This window comes from Antechinus flavipes, chromosome 3, assembly GCF_016432865.1.
Source record: "Antechinus flavipes isolate AdamAnt ecotype Samford, QLD, Australia chromosome 3, AdamAnt_v2, whole genome shotgun sequence".
NCBI lineage: Eukaryota > Metazoa > Chordata > Mammalia > Dasyuromorphia > Dasyuridae > Antechinus > Antechinus flavipes.
In genome coordinates this window covers 249,857,201-249,884,609 of record NC_067400.1, presented here as the reverse complement: position 1 = coordinate 249,884,609, position 27,409 = coordinate 249,857,201, and the positions used below count along the sequence as shown (strand labels likewise).

Here is a 27,409-nt window from a genome sequence, read left to right as displayed (position 1 = left end):
GTAGCATCTTCACTCTCCGAAGAACACTTCTGCCACCAGCCAGCCAAGTGGAAAATATTCTGCCTTGCCTCGGAGAGAGGGCTTCTGGCGTAACTCTACTGAAATCTGACCGAGAGCTTCTGTCTGTTTCTTTTATCCAAGAGGGAGGAATTGTGGGATACGAGAGAGAGGGATTATGGGTTTTCTCCCATAGTGCTCTCTGGCCCAACGAGCTTCAAGGGAGGTGTGAACTCATTGAACTTAGTTCTACTTAGTAAGGATTCCAACAGGCCAGTTTTCCAAAGCTGGAGCTGGATACCCATTTTTCTTGAGTGGCCATAATAATGAGGGATGCCATGAAACTTGCATACCCTTCGTAACCATAATTACTCAAGTCAACAAGTTGTATGCTTCTATTATGGTAATACCTGAAGTCCAAGAAAAAAAATTTTGAAGACCTGAAAACCTTCATCACCAACGTGTTGAAAGAGGACAAGCTGATAATTCTGGGTGACTTTATTTACAGAATAGGCACAGACTGTCAGACATGGGAGGGAGCCCTTGGGAGAAACGGAGCCAAAAACAGCAACAGAAATTGTCACTTATTACTGAAGGTTGGTGCAACCTATAATTCTTATCACCAACACCATGTTCCATTCATCTAAATGCAATAAAATCTTATGAATGCATCCTTACAGCAAACATTAACATTTAATAACCTATGTCATTGCAAGGAGAAGGGACAGACAAGATGTGAGAAAGGTGAATATTATGTGTAATGCAGAGTACTGAACTGATCGTAGATTTATTTTCTTCAAACTAAACATTCACATTAAAAAAAAAATAAAAAGCAGTGGCCCCAAGGGAAGATGACTACCAGAATACTTAATGTCAAAAGATTAGAGCACTTCTGTGAATGCAAATAGTTTGTTGCTTATTTGGAGGAAAGGCTGAGCCAACACAGAGCTGGCAACAGTAGAGTAGAAAAGGAGTGAGCAGCTTTCAGAAGTTTGGTGTAACACTGCATTTGCTCATCTGGATCAGAACACTGACAAACATCAACATTGGTTTGATGAAGTTGGTGGGAAATTCTGAAGCTGCTAAGTGAAAAATATGAATTCCATAGAGTTTACCAGCAGGATAGTTCATCTATCTTTAAGAAGTCAGAGTTTAACTCCATCAAAAGTAGAGTATAAGAAAAACGTAGAGAAATTACAAGATTCTTAGCTCAGTAAGAAGGCAGATGAAATTCATTTTTACCCTGATAGTAGCAATTCAAAGCACTTTTATGATGTCCTGAATACAATGCTATCTTTGGGCCAAAAACCTTTGGTGCATATCAACTCAGGGCTGATGGAACTAAATGGATTAGTTATAGAGATATGTTCCCGGAGAGATGGCTGCACACTTCCAGAGTGTTCTCAAAAGACTGTCATCAATCAGTGCTGAAGACATTGACTATATATACCTCAGGTTGAAATCAATTCCTCTCTAGACAAACTTCCACCTGGAGTAAAAGTTTTGAATAGCATTAGGCCCATATGGCAATATGTCTGTTTTATTCTGGCTGAGATTTATAAGGTGGGGATGCAACACACATACAAAAACTGACAGAAACTTTCCAGGCCATATGGCAAGAGGAAGTTTTCCCAAGGAGTTCAAGGATGTTTCCATTGTTCATCTCTACAAAGGAAAAGGAAATAGGTTGTCTTATCACAATCACAATCAGGTCTCTAATCATCACTGGCAAGATTCTTTCCAGAGTTCTCCTTAATAAATTGATCCTTCCCCTGTAAAACAGCCATCTATCTGAGCATAATGATTTTAGATAGAAATCTAAGAAATGTTTGATATAGCATTTACTACCTGACAACTACAGGAGAAAAAACAGAAACGGAACAGAACGGTCAATCTGACCAAGACCTTTAATACTGCCAGTCATGATGGCTAGTGGAAATTCTTGGAAAAATTTGCTTGCCCAGAGAAGTTCATCAATATTGTATATCAGTTTTATGACTTGCACAGATTCTTGATAATGAATGATATTCTTTTTTTTCATTTTTTTATTTTGAAAAAATTTTCTTTACAACATTATCTCTTGCGCTCAATTCTGTCCCGACTGTTTCCCTCCCTCCTTCCACCCCCTCCCTGAGATAGCAAGCAATCCTATACATCTTAAATATGTCACAATATATGCTAAATACAATACATGTGTGCAGAACCGAATAGTTCTTTTGTTGCACAGGAAGAATTGGATTCAGAAGGTAAAAATAACCCAGGAAGAAAAACAAAAATATAAACAGTTTACAATGAATGATATTCTTGATGCTTTCCCAGTCAGCAATGGAGTGAATCAGGGATTTGTATTTGTATTTGATCCCATGCTTTTTAGCATGATGTTTTCAGTGATGTTATTGGACACCTTCAGTGAGGATGAAAATAGCCTGCACTAACAGCAGATTATTTAACTTAAAAAGGCTACGGTCAAGACTAAAGTGGAGGGAGGGTAGGTGTGAAATTGTGCACTCAGTGTAGCCTCTGAGACTGAGCTGAAACAAAGTATGGATGGATTTTCTGCCACTTGTACTAATTTTGTTCTAACAACACCAAGAAAACAGAGATACTCCATCAGCCAATATCATACTTTGTATACATGGAACCATCAGTTCCAGAAAATAGAGAAATTTTGAATGATGTGGATAAATTCACTTACCTTGACAGTATACTTTCCAGGGAAGCACACACAGGGAAGATGATGAGGATGATATATATGTTTCCCAAGCTACCTCAATTCTTGGGAGATTCTAAAGGAAAGTGAGAGAAAAAAGTTAATTTGCCTAACAAACTAAAAGTCTACAGAGCTGTTGTATTGATCTCATTGCTGTACATATGTGAAACCTGAACAGCATACCAGTGCTGTTCCAGAAAACTGAACGACTTCTATTTGAATTGTCTTACAAAGATTCTGAAGATCACATGGCAAGATTCTGAGATTCTTTTTAATTCTTTTAAAAACTGAACTGCTAAGCATTCAAAGGATGCAAGTCCAATAGGCTGGCCATGTAAGTTCAAATGACAAATATCTGTTTGCCTAAAAGACTGTTTTACAGAGAATCACACAGGGCAAGACTATTTTATGGAGAACTCACACAGAGGTCAGAAGAATTAAGACAAGGAAACTCTCAAGGTCTCTCTAAAGAACTTTAGGATTGTGAAACATAGGACCAGATATCCCTTGAGGCCAAAAGTGATACTGCTCCTCAAGATATCTGGTCCTTTGTACCCTTGAACTATGATCTAGAAGTAGGCAGGGATAATGGAGTTGACAACAGTTTCTGATCCTATATAGTGCTAGCACAGAGGTACTCTGTAATCTGTTTCTCACTAGCTGCCTAGTTACCTTGTCATTCCCGGCTTGAGAATTCCTGAAACTAGTTCTGCTTCTGTTGCTACAATCTAGTCCCACCACTGGTGTTACATCCATGTGGTCTCTGGGTCATATACTATCTCCATTCAGAGATCTCTCAACTTCCTAAGTTGTTTTATGCTAAAAAAAAAAAAAAAAAAAAAAAAAAAAACCTCACTCCTCCCTTTTGTTGACTCTGCTATTTCAGATTTCAATTTGATGTATGATTTTAAAATTATTTGTAAGGAAGAGAAGATTCTAGGAAAATGGCAATATGAAGCAGAAAATTACCTGTAGTATTCCATCACAATCATACAACAATTTGTTCAGCCATTCCCAAATTGAAGGGCATTCCCACAATTTTTTGCCACCACAAAGAGAGCTGCTATAAATATCTTATAACATAGAAGTTCTTTTCCTTTTTCCCAAATCATCTTTGGAAATAGACTTAGCGGAGATATAAAATGATAATTCCATGTTTTTTTATTTGCATTTCTCTAATCAACAATGATTTAGAGACTTTTTTCATATAAATACAATTTGTTTTTTATCTCTTTATAAGAAAACTGACTATTAATATCCTTTGGCCATTTATCAATTGAGAAATGATTCATATTCTTAGAGATTTGATAAATATTTGATATTTGAGATTTGATAAATATTTGAGATGTGAAACCTTTATGTGAGAAACTCTCCATACATCTTTCCCCCAATTTTCTCCTTTCCTTATGATCTTGGCTACATTTGTTTTATTTGTAAAAATAAATAAATAAAATTTAAATAATTTTTAAATTTAATGTAATTGAAATTCTCTTTTGTACATCATTCTGATCTATATTTCTTGTTTATTCATAAATTCTTCACCTATTCTTAAGCCTGATAAGCAATATGTTTTGTGATTTTCAAATTTTCTTATAATATCTCTTTATATCTAGGTCATGTTTCCATTTTGACCTTATTTTGGTAAAAGGTATAAAATAGTTGTTTCTGCCCAATTTCTGCCATACTGTTTTCCAGTTGTCCCAACAATTTTTATCAAATAATTAATTCTTAACCTAAATTCTTATGATTTTATATTTGTCAAATACAAAATTACTATACTTATTTATTGCTATAAATTGTACTTCTACATTATTCCATTAATTTCTCTTTCTATTTCTTAGCCAGTAACAATTTTGATAATTATTGCCCTATAACATAAGATCTGATACTGCTAACCCTCCTTACTCTTATGTGTTTTCAATAGTTCCTTTGATAGTCTTGACTTTTTGTTCTTCTAAATGAATTTGTTATTATTCTTTCTAATTCAGTAAAATCATTTTTGGTAATTTAATTTCGATGGCATTTAATATTTAACTAGAGATGTTTTTATTCTACTAGTTCTCATTAAAAGAAATGAATAAGAAAGAACCCAAACTCAGAAACTTACTATAAGAATAGGGAATACTAGGGTTCAACTTCAAAGAAGGACAGTGAAGCAAAAAAAAAAAAAAAGTTTCTTCTTATTCTAAAGAACAATGTTAAATGGTTACCTGCCCAGAAAGAATTTTTAGAACTCAAAAAAGACTTCAAAAATCAAGTGAGAGAAGTTGAGAAAAAAACTAATATATGAAATAAGATCATCCAAGAAAAACAAGAAGATTATAAAAAAAAAAGTTATCCAACTCTAAAGGAGATACAGAATCTCAAAGATAAAAATAACTCTTTGAAAATTAGAATTGGGTAAGGGGAAGCCAGTAAATCCATGAGACTAAGAAATAACAGAACAGAATATGAAGAATGAAAAATTGAACAGAATGTGAAACATTTTATAAGAAAAACAACAGATCTGGGAAATAGATCAAGAAGAGAAAATATAAGAATAATTGGAGGGCTCATATTCACATGGAGAATGAGCAAAATGGCCACACTACATATATACTATGGATAGTATAGCACCCTCTAAAATCTATGAAGAAATAAGGGGGAGGGGAGGGAGGAGGGTTAGGTGAAGGGGGAAGCAAAAGGATAAGGGAAGAAGACAAGGGGGGATTCATGGGTGGGGGAAGGCAAGTTAAGGAATAGAATTAAAGCAGAAGAGTTAGCAGGGTTAGGAAAGAAGAGATATACACAAACACTACAACAAGGATCAGGAGTAGAATCTATTAAGAGTAAAAAGTTGTAATGTCCAGGCTAGCTTTCTGGAGGATCTCTGCATGGGCCTTGCTCTTTTAGTGGAGAAGTGATGAAGGCAGGACAGCCAACATGAGGCTGATCAAAGATGGAGTCTGGAGTCTGGAATCTGGAGTGTCCAGTCTTTTCTGTGTCTTCTTTGTCTGAGAGAGACTCTCTCTTAAATACCTCAGTACCATTATATCAGTACAATAACTGAGCATGTGCCTATTGCCCATTACATTACCATCACATTAAGTATATGTTTAGAGAACCATTATCTCACACTGAGTAGTCACACTGAGGCCACACTGAGACAAATGTAAAATCATAAGAATTTAGGTTAAGAATTTATTTGATAAAAATTGTTGGGACAACTGGAAAACAGTATGGCAGAAATTGGGCAGAAACAACTATTTTATACCTTTTATGAAAATAAGCTTAACTATAAGCACCCTGCTGTCCTTGATTCAAGTACACCTTTTCAGAGTCCCAGGCTTCTACAAAAAGTATGACTAGTAATTGATCTCAGGCAAAGTCAAACTTAAAAATCTAATCAAGAGAGAAATCTACATTATATGTTAGCCATATTAACATTGTTTTAGATGAAAAAAAAAAAAAAAACAGAGATCCTGCATGGAAAATACACAGGAATATTAGTGATTTTATTACTAATATTATTGTAATATTATACTACATAACATGCAATATTATTGCTAAATTTCAAAATCCCCAAATTAAAGAAAAAATTATTCAAGAAAAAAATGAAAAAATTCAAATATGCTGAAATTATAATTATAATTGTACAGAATTTATCAGCAGCCACAATAAAAGACCACAAGTTCTGGAATAATATGTATCAACAATCAAAAGAATTAGGCCTGTGGCCAAAAATATCAACATATTCAGCAAAACTAACCATAATACTGAATGGGAGGGGGAAGGAGGGGGAAGGGAAGAGCATTCAATGAACTTACTGATTTTCAGGACTTTTTCTCAACCAAACCTGAACTTAATAGAGAATTTAACATATAAGAGCCAACATTAAAGATTAATTTCAAGGAATTCAACAAGGATAAATTGTTAATGTTTGTTACATATCATATGTTTAAGATTGACATCAGTAATTGGGGACAATTTGTTCCAAAGACAAATTGGGCAGAGCTGAATATATGTCTCTAAAAAAGCAAAACTATGTATAGGAAAAGGTAAAAATAATAATTATGCTATAGAAATGAAGTGCAGAGAAAGAACTAACCCAAAGGCATTAGGTGGGTAGGGAAGTAGAAGACTTAACAGGAGATATACACAAACAGTATAACAAGGATCAGGAATAGAATTTATTAAAGGAAAAAAAGGCTAATAATCATTTGTCTCAAAGTCACACTTAAAGATTCAATTAAGAAAGAAATCTGCAATACATGTCAGTCATATTAATATTGTTTTAGATACATGTTTATATATGTGTAAATGTCTATGTGTATATATATATGTATGCATGTAGGTATATGTATGTGTATATAGATATATGTATTAGGGATATATGGATGGGTGAGTGTGAATATGTGTGTGTTTTTATATGTGTGTTCACATATATATTCATGCTTAACTATAGCCTGCTTGGGGAAGGTAGGGAGAATGAAAGGGCAAAAACAGAATAAAGTAAAAAGTAGACAACAGAGAACAAAAGAATAATCTACAAGGAAGCAAAGAAAACAGGAAGTTATTAATATACTCTCTTCTATTATTATATATTTTGAATCTTCCCTGATGTTCTGCTGGAGACATGACAATGTTTTGTTTTGTTTCGTTTTCTATCTTTTTCTCTTTTGTTGTTTTTCTTATTTTGTATTTAGTTTTAAATAAATAAATATTTAAAAAAATAATTCCTTGTATTTGTTTGACAATCTTCATTAGTGGCATATTCACTCTTTTCATTTTTGATATTAGTGATTTGATTTTCTTCTTGATTTTTAAAATCAAGGTAATCTATTATTTATTTATTTTGGTTTATTTTTTTAAAATCTTAATTTTATTCATTAATTCAATTAAAATTTTACCCTCAATTTTATTCATCTCAGCTTTAATTTTTAGGATTTCAAATTTGGTGTTTAAGTGAGGATTTTTGTTTATTTCTTTTTCTAGTTCTTTTAATTGCATGCATACTCCATTACTCTGCTCTTTCTCTATTTTATTGATTTAAACATTCACCAACATAAATTTCCTTCTGATCACAGCTTTTGCCATATCCCATGAGTTTTAATGTTGTCTCATTATTGTCATTCTCTTTAATGAAAGTATTGATTGTCTCTATAATTTATTTTATAGACCACTCATTCTTTAAGATTAGGTCATTTAATTTCTAATTAGTTTTTAATCTTTGTTTCCATGGTCCCTTGTTAAATATAATTTTATTGCATTGTGATCTGAAAAGTATATTTTTAATGATTCTACTTTTAACTATAAAATTTTAATATATGGTCAATATGTGATCAGACTTTGTAAAGGTGTCATGAACTACTGAAAGAAAGGTATATTCCTTTATATTTCCATTCAGTTCTCTCCGGATATCTATCATATCTGATTTATCTAAAATTCTATTCCCTTCTTTAATTTCTTTCTCATTTATTTTTTTGCTTAGATTTATTTAGTTCTGAGAGGGAAAGATTAAAGCCCCCACTATTATTATACAACTATTTATCTCCATCCATAATTCATTTATCTTATAAAAATGTAGATGCTATAGTAATTGGTGCATATAAGTTCAATATTGATATTGTTTCATTGTCTATGGTACCTTTTATCAAAATATAGTTACCTTGTATATCCCTTTTAATTTAAAGAACTTTAGCCATAACTTTGAAATCATAATTGCTACCTCTGCCTTTTCTTCATTGGCTGATCCTTAATAAATTCTACTTCAACCCTTTCAATTTTGTGCATATCTCTCATTCTTAAAAATATTTCTTATAAACAACATATTGTTGGATTCTGATTTTTAATCTCTTGTTATCCATTTTCATTTTAGGAGTAAGTTCATCCCATTCATATTCAAAAATATAATTTCTATTTGTGAATTTCTTTCCATAGGATTTTCCTCTCTCCCTCTCTCCTTCTCTCTTTCTCTCTCCCTCTTCCTCTCCTTTTCCCTACCTCCCTCTTCTCAGCCTCTCTCTTAACTCTATTACCATTACCTCATTTTCTCCTCTTACCTTCCCATCATTTTTTCTACTTGGTCATTTAAGAGGTCCTCCTTAACCCTCTCCCTCCAATCTGTTAAATCTTAATTATATTCCCTGCTGTAAGTCCCTCCCTCCCAAGGTCCCACAAGTTCTCTCATCTTGCTACAAGTTCAAAAGATGTTTATACCCCTTCAGATGTACATGTTTTTTCCTTTCCAATCCAGATCTCATTAGAGTAAAGCTCCAATATTACCAGCCCTTCACTCCTACCTGCTTCCTCAGTTCTTCTTTTCACATCCCATTTGTATAATTGTTCCTTTTTATCTTTTCCCACCTAAATTTTAAAGAATCGCTCCCATCATCTCCAACTTTTATTTCAAAGTACCCTACTAATGATGACACTCTTAAGAAGATTGATATTTTCATATATAAGAAGTTTGAAGTGTCCCTTATAATTAGTCTTGGATGTTTTCTTTATATTTCTTCTAGATCTTTTATAATCAATTTTCTACTGAGTTACAGAATTTTCCACAAATGCTTAAAAGTTTTTCAATTTGTCAAATTTCTATTTTTTATTCAGGATTATTCAAAACATTTCTTGGTAAGTTATTCCTGGTCACAATCCTTACTCTTTTGGTTTTTGAAATATAATGCTCTAAGGAGTCTTTTCATGTAGAAGCTGCTAGATCCTGTGAAATCCTGATTGTATTTCCATACTATTTAACTTTTTTTTTCTTGTTTTTTACAATATTTTCTCCTTAATGTGGAAGCTTTGAAACTTGGCTGTGACATTCCTGTAAATTTTCCTCCTGGAATCTCTTTCAGTTGATGAATCTAGACTTTTTTTTTTCCTATTTCTACTTTACCCTCTTTTTCTAGAAATTCAGGGCAATTTTCCTTAATAATTTGTTGTAATATTATATCAATTCTTTTTAATATCATAACTTTCAGGTAGTTCACCAGTTCCTTATATTGTCTGTCTTTAATCTATTCTCCAGAACAATTGATTTTCTAATGAGGTGTTTTAGATTCTCTTCTAGTTTTATTATTTCTTGGTGTCTTATAATGTTATATGATTCCTCTTGCCCAATTCTAGTTTTCAAAAAATTACTTTATTCCTTAAGATTTTGGATCTCTTTCCATTAGTTAACTTTCTTTTCATAATTTTCTTGGATTGTTTTCATTTTATCCTATTTTTTTCCTCAAACTGTCTTATTCCATTAAAAAAAATTAAATTCCTCCAAGAACTATTTTTGGTCTTATGACGATTTGACATTACTCTTTAGGGTAGGAGTGGCTTTTTTTAAACCTCACTATCTTCCTGCACCCAGATCTTTTACAATATGATAGCTATCTATGGTCAGGTTCTAACTCAATCACCTTACCCTTTTATTTTTGCTGCTTTCCATTTATTTTATGGTGATATTTTGTCTGTTTCTGGAGGAATTTGGAGAGCCTATATATTTCTGAACTCTGCCATCATCTTCTCAGAATGCCCCCTCTAATCTAATTTTAATGAATGAGTGAGTTAAAGAAATGTCACAGAAACAATAAATAATTTTATTAAAGAGAATAATAATAATAATAAGACAGCAGACCATGAGATACAACAAAAGCAGTAATCAGAGAAAAATTTGTATCTTGAAATGATTACATCAATAAAATCAAGAAAAAGCAAACCAATAAATTGAATGTGCAATTTTAAAAACTAGAAAAAGAACAAGTTAAAACCCCCAATTAAATACCAAATCAGAAAGAAGGGATAGTAAGAGATATCTTATCTAAAATAGATGTAGACAGCATAAAGTGTCTAGAAATTTATCTGCCAAGACAAACCCAGAATGCATGAACATATAAAAACACTGATTATACAAATAAAGCTGAATCTAAATAATTGGAGAAAAATTAATTATTCATGGGCAGACAGAATCAATATAATAAAAATGGCAAATCTACCTTAATTTCTCTATTTATTCAGTGTCGTCACAATTTAATTACCAAAAATTGTTACTGAATTAGAAAAAATATCATAACAGAATTCATTTGAAAGAACAAAAGATCAACAATACCAAAGCAATTAATGAAAAAAATATATAAAGAGAAGAGGTTTAGCAGTATCAGATCTTAAACTCTATTATAAGGCAGTAATTATCAAAAGTATCTGATACTGGCTAAGATATAGAAAATGAAGCAGTCAAAAAAGTACATAGAATACAAAGCTATAAATGATTATGCTATTCTTGTGTTTTACAAATGTAAAGATTTAAGCTTGAGAGATAACAATTTACTATTTGGCAAAAAAAAAATCATTGGAAAAATGAAAAGCTATATGGCAGAAATTGAGTATAGACCAATATTTTACACCATTTATTAAGATAAGATCAAAATGGATAGATGGCCTAGATATAAAGGGAGAAAGCATAAGTAAATTAAAAGAACATATTACCTAAAAATTTAGAATGAGAGAAGAATTTGTAAATAAGAAATATAGATAAAAGAGTGTATAAATGTGTGCACATACATAGATATATAGGCATATGTATATACACACATATATACATATACATACATATGTATATATGGATGAATAGCTCTCTTTGTGGTGGCAAAGAACTGGAAATTAAGAGAATGCCCATCAACTGGGGAATGGCTAAACAAAATACGGTATATGATTATGATATAATTCTATTATGTTGTAAGAAATGATGAGTAGACAGATTTTAGAAAAACATGGAAAGACTTGCATGAAATAAAAGAGTGAAATGAGCAAAACCAATAGAATGTTGTATATAGCAACAGCAATGTTCAAAGGATGACTATAAATGATGTATTCTGAGCTTTATAATACCCAAATCACCTATAAAGGACCTTTGGAGGATTATGTTATCCACCTCCAGAGAAAGAACTGATAAATAGCAGTATTCATAGTATAGTTTTATATATGTGTGTATTGATATCTATCTACTCATTTAGCTAGTTATATATATATGTGTGTGTGTGTGTGTGTGTGTGTATGTTATATACACACATCTTGAGACAGTGAGACAGAGACAGAGAGAGGAGGGAAGAAGGAGGAGGGAGAGAGGGAGGGAGGAAAAGGGAAAGGGAGAAAGGGAGAGAGAGGAGAGGGAGAGGGACAGAGAGGGAGGGAGAGGGAGGAAGAGAGAAAAGGAGAGGGGGAGGGAGGGAAAGGGAAAGAGGGAGAGGGGGAGAGAAAGAGAGAAGGAGAGAGGAGAGGGAAGGGAGGGAAAGGGAAAGAGGGAGAGGGAGAGAGAAAAAGAGAAGAAGAGAGGGAGAGAGGAAAAGAAGGAGAGGGAGAAAGGGAGAAGAAAAAAGGAGAGAGGGAGGGAGAGAGAGAGAGAAAGAAGGAGAGAAAGATCTGTTAAACGGGAGGGACTTCTACTGAGGGAGGGAGGGAAGAAGGGAAACAGCTTAGAAATTAAAATTCAATAAAATTTATAAATAAAAATTTAAAAAATAATAAAATTTTTGGAAAAGAATTTGGCGAGCAGTTGGATAAGTGCTTTCTCTAACATCTTGGTCCCACCCCCAAAAGATTGCTTTGGACCTGCACTGCTATTGCATTTCCCTATTTAGCATGTGTGGGTTCTACTTTTGTTAAAATTAGATACTGCAAGCCAAGGTGTCATTGCCTTTGGCTGGTCTACCATAATTGATGAGATTAAAAAACTACTACATGGAATGGCTCAGGCAATTTAAGAGGATTCTTACCAGTCATAATAAGGCTTGGTTTCCTTTCCTGGCAATAGTCATACTATCCAATGCAGGAAATTCTTTTCCTGCCAATTGGTCGCTATTTAATGATCCAGAAGCTGCCAGTACTATTACCAAGGTTAACAATTTCCAGTTCAGGACCTACCTGGAGAGGTAAAGAGAATGGGAGGGTGGGCTGTAACCAAGTTTAAATGGGCTGTCTGAATTGTTCAATATGAAGTATAAACAATTTACTGCATTTATTAGAAATCAATAAATACTACAAATCAAGGATTAATTTATTCCTTTATTGATTGTCTATGGTCCAGACTCTTAATACTAAAGAAAGTGTCAATGATGCAAGGGAACTCCAAGTTAAGTATAAAAGACATATGAATGAAGATTCTATATGTATCCAGAGGAAAAACGGAAAAAAATAGAAGCATGTATAGAATGTTTTACATATATGTGTGTTTGTGTCTAGTAGTAGTCATTTCTAGTATGGGAGGAAAGGGGGGAAAAAAAGAAATTTATATGATTCTATTATATTTTTAAATGGCAATTTGTACATAATAAATTTACAATTTCATGTACAATCATCTTTTTATTATGCTATGTTTTGGAATGTTTGTTTTATTCCATAAATTAAAAGTAAAATAAAGATTTTTTAAAAATAAAAGAAATGTTTTAAATAAGTACAGATATGGCATAGTTCTTCCATTCTAAACTGATTTTTTAAGTTTTTAGTAATTAAAAATTAAATTGTGACCTAAAAATAAAAGAGAGAAGTAATTAAATCAAAGTACTTCAAATGGCATTTTCATTGAAGATATGTTTCATAAATATATATGTACATATATTTTTTTCTTTCTATTCTCAGGTGAATCACAAAAGAGAAATGGTGACAATGGCCAAGTTAACAGAGTCCATGAGTAAGTACCTTTGACATTTATTTAGCCTTAAAAACCCTAAAGAAAACACAAAATGTTTTAAAATCTGTCATTACATTTAACAGTAGTTTCTAATTCTCCCACCTCTTCCAACTACATTAAATGCTACACTGATAATTAATGAGAGAAGGAAATCTATTATATTTTGTACCATATTAATCCATTATATTATCCTAACTTAGATGAATGTAGGCCAGAAGGCTGTAATGAAAGAATGACTCAGTAAGTCTTTGAAAAAAAAAATAATATGGGTTAAACTTAATTTAAATCATTGCACTAGAAAGCAAGCTACTGAGTGCCTTTAATACAAACTCTTTCTTGGAATCAGCTGGAGTTCTACAAGTAGCAAGGAAAGCAGCAAGGGCTTTCTATCACTATATAGTTACTTGAAATCTATAGAGGTATCTAATGTGAGGCAAAAGGAGAAATATATTTTGTTTATAAATGCTGGTTCAAACATTTCAAAAAAACAGCCATAAAAATTATGTCCCTGAAGTATAGTCAACTTACAAGACAGATATTTGAGATTTTCGGTAGATCTCTAAGCTAATATTTTGTTTTTTAATGTCAAATACATATGAAAAATGTAAATTCCTACTCTTGAAGCTGAAAAGTATGGAAACATCTGCAAAAGGAACAGTTGAAAAAAACACATCAAAAGACAGGATGTTTTTAAAAACTGCTTTGAAAATGGACACTTTTGCAAATATGTTTTTTTCAGGCATTTTCAGGACATAAAAAAATGTATTCTAAATGTAGTAACTATCCACAAAAATATATATTGTAATAAACAAAGATAATAATAAAAATAAATATAATGGTATACGAAAGCATAAACTGCATTATGTATAATAAATTTAAAATAAGCATGTTAATTTTAACAATGTATTAATGAGAAAAATCCTATTTGTTCCTTGAGTTCATCTGAAATTTTTTCTTACCTGTATTTTTCTGGATTTCAGTTTTGTAGTAGCAGTTGTCTTAATAGTTGTAATTTATATTTATGTTATGCTTTAATATTTGCAAAGTGCTTTACATATACAATTTCACTTGATTCTCACAGCAAATCTTCAAGGTAGGTGTAATAGTTATCATTCTGTCTTTACTGATGAGAAAACTGAGACAGAAGCTAAGTAGTTTGTCTATAGTCACACGTCAAAGAGTGGATTTGATATCAGATCTTCTTAACTCTAAGTCCAGTTGGTAGTCAGGGGTTATACTATTATCTTGAATCTTTTGTTTTTTAACTCTAACTTACTTTCTAGCAATCCATATGTATATATATATATATATATATATATATATTTATTTATTTATATTTATAGTGTTCATATTGGTCATTTCTTGAGCATGATATCATTCCATCATATCCATCAATCATAATTTGTTCAATCATTAGCAATCTACTATGTTCTTTTCTTTTTTCCATTTTTTTTTTGCCTGTTAACAAATTACACTGCTATGAATATTTCTGTGCAGATGCCTTCCCCTTCCCATATTGAACAAAATTGTCAATGTATAGTCCTAACTATGAAATCACTAATCAAAAGATTCCCCCTATTTCCCTGCATATGTATTTCACCTGCAATAGTAAATGACAATCTTACAAAAACTCAGTTATCGTTAGAAAGAAATTGTCTTTCTATGATTAGTCTTTAAAATGTGCTTTGATTCTATAGCCACTTTAAATGTTTTTTTCTCATTTTACTGCTCCACATCTTATGAAAACTACGTTTCTTCTCGTAGCAAAACTAGTCAACACAATTTTTAATTCACTCCCTAGTAGTATTATTTGAAACAGCATAAATGATAGAAGATTTGCTACAAGGTTGCAGAAGGGAAACTGCTCTTAAAATTTTCCAAAAGAAAAAGAAAAGAGTCTGCAAACTATAAACCAGTGAGGTTGGCTTAAATTTCTGAGGGGAAAAAAATAATTGTTAAATTCATTGTTGATGAACATTTAGAAAAGGAAGCAGTTATTTAAAAAACACAGTATGACTTCTTCAAGAACAGTTTTTGTCAGACTAACCTAATTTCCTTTTTGAACAGTTATTTCTTATTAAGCTAGCACATGAGAGAAATACTGTAGATATAATTTGCCTACATTTAAACAGAACATTTGATAAAACATTTTATACTATTCTCCTGGAGAAGATGAAGAAATATGGATTGGATAACAAATACGTGAATAATAATACAAGGAAGCATGGATATAATATAATGGATTGGATTATAATAATTAATATATAAATAATTAATGTGTTGAATATAATAGATGGATTAAGACTAGTTGGAGGGACAGATTCAAAAATAACTCTCAATGTGTCAATTGTCAACACTGAAGAATTCTCCAGTGAAGTACCCAAAGGATTTATGCTTGGCTCTGTACTATTTTTGTCAATGGTTATCAGATAAAGGCATAGATGGTTCATTAAATTCTTGGATGACACAAAGTTAAGAGGGGTCAATAATACATGTTAAGATCCAAATGGATTCGGTCACATTTGAACCCAAGTTTTCCTGACTTCAGCCTAAGAAAAACTCAACTTCAGAAGTACAAGATAGGCAGGCATTATTAGCAATTATTTTGAAAATAGTCTGAGGAATACATGTTTGCAGCTCTATGATGAGGGTTAATATGATCTTAAGACTGTATTAAAAGGGGAATAACTTCTAGGGAACATTTAGGTGGCACATAGTGCATAAAGTCCTAGGTCTGAAGTCAGAAAGACTCATCTTCTTGAATTCAAATCTGACCCCACACGTACTAGTTTTGTAACTCTGGACAAATACTTAACCCTGTTTGCCTCAGTTCATCACCTATTAAAAAAAAAGAAAGAAAAGAAAGAAATCAAGAAGGAAATAGTCAACCACTCTAGTATCTGTGCCAGGGAAACTCCCCAGTGGGGTCACGTGGGGACACAAAAACTTTTGGGAATAGAGAGGTCATAGTTCCATTATATTCTGTCCATACCATGTGGAACTCTGTGTTCCAGATTAGGTTATATATTGTAATTTTAAAATAATAAACTGGAGAGTGTCCAAAGGAGTGTAATCTGAATAGTGAAGACCTTTAAATATTTGTCCTATGAATACTGGTTAAAGGAGTTCCTAATCTTTAGCCTGATGACATGATAATTATCTTAAAGTTTTTGAAAGGTTGCTATGTGAATGAGGAATTAAATTTATTCTGGCCACAGAAGACTTTGGGTATGAAAGTCACAAGAGGAAATTTAGACCTGATGTCAGGGGAAAAAAAAAACTTTCCAACTATTAGAGTGGACCAAAAATGAAACTGACTGTCTTGAGAATTGGTAGATTCTTCTCCATAAACGTCTACAAGCAGAAGCTGAGCAATTACGTGGTTCTTATGTTATAAAAGAGATTCTTACATGTGTTGGACCACATGATTGCTAATATTCCTTTCAAATTTCTGTAAGTCTTTGTAACTGTGATTCTGTGACATGGTGTATCAGATCAAAAAAATCACATATGCCAAACATAGTTTTATTTGTAAATTGACTCTGTTCCCATTTGACATGATAGTGATACATTTCTATAGTTGTTTTTTTTTGTTTGTTTGTTTGTTTGTTTTTTCTGGAGGATGGAGGAATGCTGGCAAGTTGGACAAGTCTAGTAATCACTGAGGGAAAATGTCTGCTCTTTCTTTTTACATTCTAAAACAATTTGCTTCATAGATGTCCTTGTGGTTTTGGCAAAAACATGTATTTCACATTGGTTCTAAGTGTGACCTTTTGTGAATCAGTCAAGTCTTCTCATTGCTATGAGATGAAGCTGGCCTTGTTCTTCCTCTTTAGTCTCTTCTTTTATCCAAGATAAAAGAATCTCTTGTCACTTGGACAAAGATGATCATTGCATCTGAAAAATCACCAGTCCCTCTTTCTCAACAAATAACCTTGTCCTCTGCCTTACCAAGGAAGTTAAGGCCATCCATCATTGTTTTTGCACTACATGGCAGACTGCACATTTCTATATATTATCCTATTATTTCTTCCTTTGCTCAAGTTTCAGAAGCAAAAGAAGCTTTTCTCCCTGCCAGGATCAAGCACTCATACCATTTTTTTAAGATATTGCTCTCTGTCTCTCTCTCTCTCTCTCTCTCTCTCTCTCTCTCTCTCTCTCTCTCTCTCTCTCTCTCTTCATATATATACACATACACACCTCTGTCTCTGTCATTTCTTCCTCTCTCTCCTTCTCTTCTCCCCTCCTCTGTCACTTCCCCCTCTCCTTTTATCCTCTCCTCTCTGCTTCCCCCCTTTTATCTCTCTTTATCTCTCTCCTTTCTCTTCTATCTCTTCATCCCTCCCTATCTTCCTTCCTCTCTTGGTAGGCAGACTTTCGTTCCTAATACCAAGCACCAGGCCTGAAATCAGGAAGAATCTACTTGGTGAAGTCAAATCCAGCCTCAAACATTTACTATCTGTGATTTTGGGCAAGTCACTTAATCCCGTTTGCCTCAGTTCCCCATCTGTCAAATGAGCTAGAGAAGGAAATCACAAACCACTTTATTACATTTGCAAAGAAAACCCCAAATGGAGTCAAGAAGAGTCAGAGAGGACTGAACAACAATTGAACAACAATAAAACATAGACACTGGCTGTTTTCTATTCAAACAAACTATCCCTCTCTCCTTTGCTCATTGTCCTTTTACTACTATAATTTTATCCCCATTTATATGAAAGAAAATCTAGTGGAGTGCTTCTTACTTGCTTGGCAATTTGGGTAATGCCTGCATCTAGAAAAGGGAAGCATATAAAGTCTTGAACTGACCTGCTGTTTTGATCCCTTTTATACATCCATTGAATCATTGGCTTAGGAGACTTTTCATCATCTCTGTACAAGCACCTCAGCTATGTACATACCTGGATGTCAGACCCAAAGCTCCACTATTATAAGGAACCATTAAGGGAAATTCTGAATATGCTTCTGGGTAAGAAGGAGTCTTTGGAGAGGGAAAGCTTCACAATTGGGGTTTATTCATAGCACACAAACCAGTAGTGGAACATTCATACATAGTATTATAAACTTGATGGGTTCCATTAATTGAAAACTAGAGGGAGTCTTAAAAATGATCTAGTTTAATTCCCTCATACTACAGGTGAGAAAAATCAAAGAATAGGAGTAAGCATTATCTATGAAGGGGTTAAAATATCCCTAGTTGCAGATGATACAATACGATCACAGGATTATGGATCTAGAGCTCTCATTTTAGATGAGGAAACTTTGGCCCAAAGAGATTAATTGAGGTCACATAACTAGTAAGTATCAAAGTTAAATCAATAAGCATTTATTAAGCATTTACTAGTGCAAAGCACTTCAACATAACACAAAAGCAAAAAAAGAAAAATTTAAAAAGATATCCTGTTCAAAGAGAAGAGGTTTAGCAACATCAAATCTTAAACTGTATTGTAAGGCAGTAATTATCAGAATTATCTGGTACTGGCTAAGATATAGTAGTTGAATTAGTGAAATAGAGTAGACATATACTGCATAGTAATAAATGATTATAATAATTTTGTTTTTGACAAATGTAAAGATTTAAGCTTGTGGGATGAGAATTTACCATTTGATTTAAAAAAATAAGGTTGGAAAAACCAGAAAGCCATCTGGCAGAAATTGGGTATAGATCAACATTTTAAACCATTTACCAAGATAAGGGCAAAATGGATACATGACTTAAATAAAAAGAGAGATATCATAAGTAAATTAGAATAACATGGAACATATTACTTTATGGATAGGAAATTTATAAAAAAAAAAAAGAAATAGTATGATGAGAAGTAAAATAAGAATCTGGAAATGATGAAGTTTGGGACATTTGAAATTGAGTGGGAAACAGTGAGAACTTCTTGGTTATCATCTTTAAATGACAGAGGATTTGAGAGGAGTCCACTCTTCACCCTCTTCAATAAATGAAAGGGAGAAATTCCATGGAGAGGGATTGCTGAGAGGTATACTGATTTCATCTTGCAGATTAATGAATTTCTAGAGATGATGAAGTGGAGGGAAGCAGCCAGATATAAAATGATAAATTCAAAAGACTCTCAAGAGATTACTGATTTAAGAGGAGTGTTCTTTTTTGTACATAATAGGCAATCAAGGCCCTAAAAAGCAAAATGATTTGTTCAATTTAATGAAGTTTAATGTTTAATATATATATATACATATATTTGTACATATCTACATCTATGCATAGATAGATGTGCATTTTATTTTTTTATTGTAGCTTTTTATTTACAAGATATATGCATGAATAATTTTTCAGCATTGATAATTGCAAAACCTTTTGTTCCAATTTTTCCTCTCCTTCCCCTCTCCCTCTCCCCCAGATAGGAGATTGCCAGATGGCAGGTTGACCAATACATATAAAATATGTTAAAGTATAAGTTAAATACAATATATGTATACATGTCCATACAGTTATTTTGCTGTACAAAAAGAATCAAACTTTGAAATAGTGTACAATTAGCCTGTGAAGGAAATCAAAGATGCAGGTGAACAAAAATAGAGGGATTGGGAATTCTATCTTCCAGAGTTCTTTCACTGGGTATAGCTGGTTCAATTCATTACTGCTCTATTGAAACTGATTTGGTTCATCACATTGTTGAAGAGGGCCACATCCATCAGAATTGATCATAATATAGTATTCTTGTTGAAGTATATAATAATCTCCTGGTCCTGCTCATTTCACTCAACATCAATTCATGTAAGTCTCTCCAGGCCTTTCTGAAATCATCCTGCTGGTCATTTCTTACAGAACAATAATATTCCATAACATTCATATACCACAATTTATTCAGCCATTCTCCAACTGATGGGCATCCATTCAGTTTCCAGTTTCTGGCCACTACAAACAGGGCTGCCACAAACATTCTTTTTTTTAAATTTAATTTAATTTAATTTTATAATAATTTTATATTGAGAGAATCCATGCCAGAGTAATTTTTTTTTACATTATCCCTTGCACTCGCTTCTGTTCCGATTTTTCCCCTCCCTCCCTCCACCCCCTCCCCTAGATGGCAAGCAGTCCTATATATGTTAGATATGTTGCAGTATATCCTAGATACAATATATGTTTGCAGAACAGAACAGTTCTCTTGTTGCACAGGGAGAATTGGATTCAGAAGGTAAAAATAACCCGGGAAGAAAAATAAAAATGCAAATAGTTCATATTCGTTTCCCAGTGTTCATTCTTTGGGTGTAGCTGCTTCTGTCCCTCATTTATCAATTGAAACTCAGTTAGGTTTCTTTGTCAAAGAAATCCACTTCCATCAGAATACATCCTCATGCAATATCGCTGTCGAAGTGTATAATGATCTCCTGGTTCTGCTCATTTCACTTAGCATCAGTTCATGTAAATCTCTCCAGTCCTTTCTATATTCATCCTGCTGGTCATTTCTTACAAAACAATAATATTCCATATCACAATTTACCCAGCCATTCTCCAATTGATGGGCATCTATTCAATTTCCAGTGTCTAGCCACTACAAACAGGGCTGCCACAAACATTTTGGCACATATGGGTCCCTTTCTCTTCTTTAGTATCTCTTTGGGGTATAAGCCCAGAAGTAACACTGCTGGATCAAAGGGTATGCACAGTTTGATAACTTTTTGAGCATAGTTCTAAATCACTTTCCAGAATGGCTGGATGTATTCACAGTTCCACCAATAATTTAGATGTGCATTTTAAGATCAATTTAAGTATCTGTGTGGAGGATTAACTGGAATGGAGAGAAACCCTAGGCAGAGAGACCAGTAGGCATGAGGTAATGAGATCCTGCACCAGTGTGGTGGCCAGAAAAGAAAAAGAAGGCATATATGGGGAAAAAATTATGAAGGTAGGATTCAAGACTTGGCAACAGCTCATATATGGGGAGGTAGGAGGAAAAGAAAACGTGAATAGTTGAAGATGACTGCTAGCTTGTGAGCTGGGGTGACTAAGAGGATGGTTGTATTCTTCAAAATATTAGAAAAGACTTGGAAAAACAATGAGTTTAATTTTGGCACTCTCTCTTTCTGTGTGTGTGTCTGTCTGTCTATCTCTATCTGGGTCTCTGGGTCTCTGTCTCTCTCTCACCTCCCTCCCTCTGTCTCTGTTTTTCTATCGCTGTGTCTTTATTTGTTTCTTTGTCTCTCATCTCCCTCCCTCTGTCTTCCTGTCTATCTGTCTGTCTCTATCTTCATCCCTTCCTCCTTCCCTCTCTTTTTCTCTCCCCCACTACATCTCTATCTCTTTGTCTGTCTCTCACTTCCCTCCCTCGATATCTGTGTGTGTATATGTGTCTGTATGTCTCCCTCCCTCCCTTCCCTTTCTCCCTTTTCTCTACCTCCCTCACTCCTCTCTCCCTCTTTCTCTGTCTCTTCTCTCTCTCACTCCTTTCTCCCCTCCCCTCTCTACCTCCTCCCCTCCTCCCTCCGTCTTTCTCTGTCTCTCACCTTCCCCTCCCCCACTCTGTCTCCCCTTCCTCCCTCCATCTGTCTCTGTCTCTTTCCTCTCTCTCTCTCTCTCTCTCTCTCTCTCTCTCTCTCTCTCTCTCTCTCTCTCTCTCTCTCTCTCTCTCTTCTCTCTCTCTCTCTCTCTCTCTCTCTCTCTCTCTCTCTCTCTCTCTCTCTCTCTCTCTCTCTCTCTCTCTCTGCCTCCCTCCTTTCTCTCTCCCCTATTATCGTTTTACATCGCTTCAACCTAAAGTAAAAAATAAACAAATACATTTTTAAACTCTTTACTCACACTTCCTCTGTTCTCCTTACCCACCTCCCACAAATTGCCACCCAGTTTCACTATCCTCCATCCTCCCTCCCACCACCTGCCACCTGGATCCAATATATTACTCCTCCCTCCCACAGCCTGCCACTTTATTTCACAATCCTTTCCCTCCCACCAATTGCCATTCTTATCTCTCTTTCCCACTCTTCACACCATTTATCAAACATTGCTTTCTGCTCACCCCAAAGAGGACAATGGTGGGAAGTGAGAGGATACACCTGATGGAATATAAAGTGATTGGCAGTGCACCTAGGTCAGGCTGTAGGATACACTTTTACGTGCCTCATAAATTTCTTGATCTCTCTCCCAAAGAGCAAAAGACTGAAAGATAGAAATGTTAATTTGGGGAAAGTGCCCAAAGGGATATGAGATATATTCTGTTTACTTAGGAAAGGTGACAACAGGAACAACATGATTACCAATTAGAAATAAGTGGAGATAAATTAAAAATGCAAAACATGTGGATAAGTAAGGCAGAGTCTAATATTTTACCTAAAATATAAGTGAACAAATAATAAGAGGTTTGAATATAAAATACAGATTTTTTAAAAATCAGAATTCTACAGAACACAGAAAGTCAGGGGAGGAGAGGGGAGAGAGGAGCAGAAGGATACAAAAACAGTTGAGAGCAAAAGGTCCTTTTCTTAGAAAAGAATGGATAAAAGCATTTTATCTAAGGAATTAACTTTTTATTCTCTTTTGGTTCTGTATGCCTCATTTAATATTCCCAACAAGAATGGCTGGAGCTCTTTGGTATATTTTTAGAAAATAATCTGTTACCCATTTGCTCATTCCATGTAGGCCCCATCCCTTTCACATCTTGTTTTGCCTAGTTACCCTGCTGTTCCTTTTTCTAATGTCATGCATACTAGGTGTGGCAGTAGGTACTATTCCCATAGGATCAAAAGCACTCATTATGTCTCCCTTATTTTCAGAGAGATTATTTGATAGGGTTCTGAAAGGTTGAAGAATTTTATTAAATCTTTAAACAAATTAAAATTCTAGATTGGTAGAGAATGTTAAGACATTGACTCCCTACCATGGCAGCATATGGACAAAAGGAGTGGTATGCTTCATATGAATGAACAGCTGAAGAATTCCATCATCTTTGAAAAAAAAATCTACTTTCCAGATTCAAAATTGTTAAGAATGACATTCTAAAGATTCTAAATATCATTATATTAAGGTTAGCAGTGGCAGGGAAATTCAAATTTATATGTTCAAAATGGTGCTTATAAGATTGTTGTTCAGTTGTTCAGTTATGTCTTTCTCCATGTGATCTCAAGGAGTTTGTCCATGGGGTTTTTTGGACAAATATTCTGGAATTGTTTGCATCTTTTCCAATTCCTTTTTATAGTTAAGGAAACTGAGACAGATTAATGACTTTCCCAGGGTCACACAAGGTCTGAATCTAAATTTGAATTCAGGTCTTATTGACTCCTGATCCCTCATTCTCCACTGTGCCACCTACTGCCTCATGTTTAAGGCTACAGTATAAGCACAGAGATTTCATACAGTATATTAGTGAGAATAAAAAAGAATGTTTCCTTTTGTAAGAAAAAAATTCAAAGTTTCCTTTAAGATTAGTAGAATAGAATTCTACTTATGAATTCACCAATCCCATTTTTTAAATAAACATTTAAAAGCAAGTTTTTAAAATAATAAGAGCTAATTCAGCCAGATTAAACTGCCTTTGACATAAAAAATATGCAATGATATTGCTATGGAAATTCAAAGGCAAAGAAATCCAAAGAACATGAACAGAGGTCCTTTATATCTTACAAAGTAGTTTGCTCCTCCAGTGATTTGTTTCTGATTGAAAATTCCAGAGCCTTCCAGTGAAAGTGTTTAGACAAGATTTGAATCTTCTAATTGTTTGCCCAAAGGACTTAGATATTTTCATATTCAGATATTGATACAGATCAAGGCAATGGACTTGAAATTTTTAAAATTTTTTTTACAACAAAACAAAATACACAAATAATAATAACAAAGTACTTTGAACAAATATAAAATATTGATTCAGTGAGAGTAAAACTGAAATAATTCAGTGAAATATTAAAAGTCAAACCATTTAATTAAACATTTTAATTTAAACACATTTAAGATAAATATAGAAGGAAAATATCTTTTAAAAATCTTGAATTTTTTTATAAATTAATTTTAGTTTTCATGTCTTTCATTTCAGTTATTCACATTCCTATTTGTCAAAAATAAACTGAAAATTTTAAGTTAACTCTTTCTATAAACAAGATTAACTATTTCAGTACCCTGTTTCCTACCCTCTAGTCCCCCATGAAAATAACATCATTCAACTTCTGGCAAATTAGTGTTTATTATGAAGAATTCTGTTTAAATTATCATCACTTAATAAAAGGTCAATATAACCAAAAAAAGAAAGAAATACAATATAGAAAAATCAGAGATCTAAGATTTATCTGGAATGAGAGAGGATAGAAATCATCTTCAATTTAAGTCAATACTGCATTGTATATTTATATAGAAAACTATGTTATTATGAAGATAGGATAAATCAAAAATTCTATCTTAAAGATAGAAGTTGAAAATAAGGTTATATGAATAAAAATATAAGATTCCTTTATAATAAAAAGGAAGAAGTCTCAAGCAAGGAGTATTACACTCTAAAATGTCACATTATAAATTTTCTCATTAATTTCCTCTTTATAGATTATGTATTAGATACCACAGGAATCTGATGGATTAAGTGATTTATTTCAGTGTTGATTTTTTTTCTCCTTTGTTGATATTACCTACAGATAGGAAGGATTTTTTTTTCCATTTAAACAAATCAGCATTTAAAAATATTTAGAGCGAGACATCTTGGAAAATTTAACCAGGTCATTGGAGATGAGGTGGAAGAAGGGGAGAGAAAAACTAAGAAAAACAGATTAGGAGTAACTCTAACCTATAAAGCTGATATCTATCTTTTATCAGACTGAGAGCCAGAACAAAACAAAAGTTTAAATGGTCCATGTTTGCTCTTTGTTTGTCTCTGGCTTTATAAATATGGAGAGAAATTTAAAAAAAAAAAAAAAAAAAAAAGGTTTGGAGGCTAAGAATGAGAACTGAATTCAATTGCTTGAGATAGGATGTAGCTTGTGACAAAATTCTTTTTGGAAACCTCAGAACAAAGTAATTACTTAATATAAAAATTGTCAGTTAATATAGTAGGAGTTTTTTATGTGTATATATGTATATATGTATATATACTTATTTATCTAAAACTTAGATGAAAAATAAGATCAAACAAAATTTAAAAATCAAAGAAAAAGAAAAAGGAAAAAAATTGTCGTGGGCCCAGCAGAACATCAATCAGAATTCAAATTCAGTTTCAATAAAGTATTTAAATATTGTATTCATAGCTATCCATCTATTGTTTGCTTTCTTGTAGGTTCTCATTTGTTCTCTGCTGTACACTTTGTACTTTATTTTTTCCCCTTTACTCCCTCCCACAAGCAAGTTACAGTTAAGCACAGACACATTCATGTATATACACACAATATACATACACATACATAAACCAAATACATGCATATACACACACATATACACGTGTGTATAAACAATATGTGTGTATAAAAATAAAACAATATTAATATGGCTATCATTTAATGCATATTTCTCTCTTGATTGAATCTTTTTTTAAAGTTTGACTTTGCCTGAGATCTCCCTGAGGGGCAATTTTGTTTTGTTTATGGGGGAAAATCTGGAGTGCTTGGAATTTTCTGACCTCTGCCATCCTCCCAGAATCCTCTGCCTTTTTAAAGGAGTTAGGAGGCAGAAAGGAGATAGATGCTGTCTTCATACAGGTTAAGTAAAACTCAAGTTACCCACTAAGTCTAGTTCAAGGAAACAACTCACATAATGAAGTACAGCATTGCAGCTTTATTGAGAAGATATACTTGCAACAAAGGAAGGTAGTCAGGAAGGATAGAAACAAATCAGATCTTCTGAGATTCCAGATGGAATTAGGCACCCCAAAGTCTAGCCAGTTTTATAGGATATTGGAAGAAGGAAATCTTACCCATCTTGTAAATAACATTGATTTTTTGCTGGAGAATAAAGCTGGGAGGTGGGGAGAGAAAAGCAGCAGATTTTAACAGAAAACTTCTTTGTTTGAGATTGTGCCCTGATTAGTGAGGCAAAGCTTAGGACAAAAAGAATTAAAGGGAATTTATTAAAGTATGTCAAATTAGCAACATGTTGATGGCAGATTATTGGAAATGAGAAAGGAATTAAAGAAAGAACCAGCTTTTATTGATTACTTTAGCAATGATATAAATACTATTCTCTTATCAGCAGAAGGGGATATGCAGTTGCATCTCAGCACCTTTCCAAATGCCTTTATGTGAGAGGCAGGTGATATGTAACAGATACAAACAGGCAAAAGGTGACATTTTACATGATAAATAGCAGGTAATACAAAGCTGCAGAGTGCATGACTTCTCTCCTAACACTGATTGACAAGTAGAGTTACTATATATAAGTTTTGATAGTGGGGAGGAAAAGGGACTCCTAAGCAACTAGTGGCTAGTTGATATACAATTTCCTTGCCGGTTGGAAATGAGCTTTTAACCTTTACTGCTGGTCTTATTTAAAGAAGATGATTGAGAGGATCTGGGTTAGCCCAGGACGCTCCTGGATAGAGAGACTACTGAGTTCATTATAATCCATTTTATCTCCTTATGACACTATCCTAACGTACCTGACCTACCACATCCCTTTAAGGGAAACTTTCAACGGGTGCAAAATCTCTGTGTTCACCTTACAAGGAGCCAGATATATAAGAACTCATGAACTCATTCTGTAGTAACTGTCTGTCTCCCCTAGGTGTAATCAAGAAAATATATCATTTCTCCTCTCCCTGTCCAAATATTTCTGATCTCTATATATATCTTACATAGAAAAGTCTACTATCTTCAATGTGGAATGCCATGTGGAATTTATTGAGCCATTCTGAATGAATAAAAACAGAAGAAATATGAGATGCCTTCCAATCAGGTGTATTGCTGAAGAGGATTATACTGGAAAATATTTTTTTTAACATTTTAAAGTTTAATCTTCATTATTAACATTTTCTTAAGAAATTGACTTTAAATATTAATATTAAAACTACAATTAACAAAAGTCTAGTTCTGATTTATAGCTTTCTGAGATACAAATGGTCACACTGAAAATTTAACCACAAAACTTTAACAATGTATAAGCTTTAGTACTCCCC

General features: G+C 33.4%; 1 protein-coding gene across 1 annotated transcript in view; it reads left to right on the top strand.

Annotated features, from left to right (window-relative positions):
• Nucleotides 1-27,409, top strand: part of KCNJ6 (potassium inwardly rectifying channel subfamily J member 6) — a 180,080-nt gene that overhangs the window by 29,321 nt on the left and 123,350 nt on the right. Inside the window, exon 2 of the mRNA XM_051984869.1 lies at nt 13,313-13,364. Within this exon, the coding sequence (XP_051840829.1) occupies nt 13,331-13,364 (34 nt within the window). The 5' untranslated portion in view covers nt 13,313-13,330. The remainder of the gene's footprint in view (nt 1-13,312; nt 13,365-27,409) is intronic.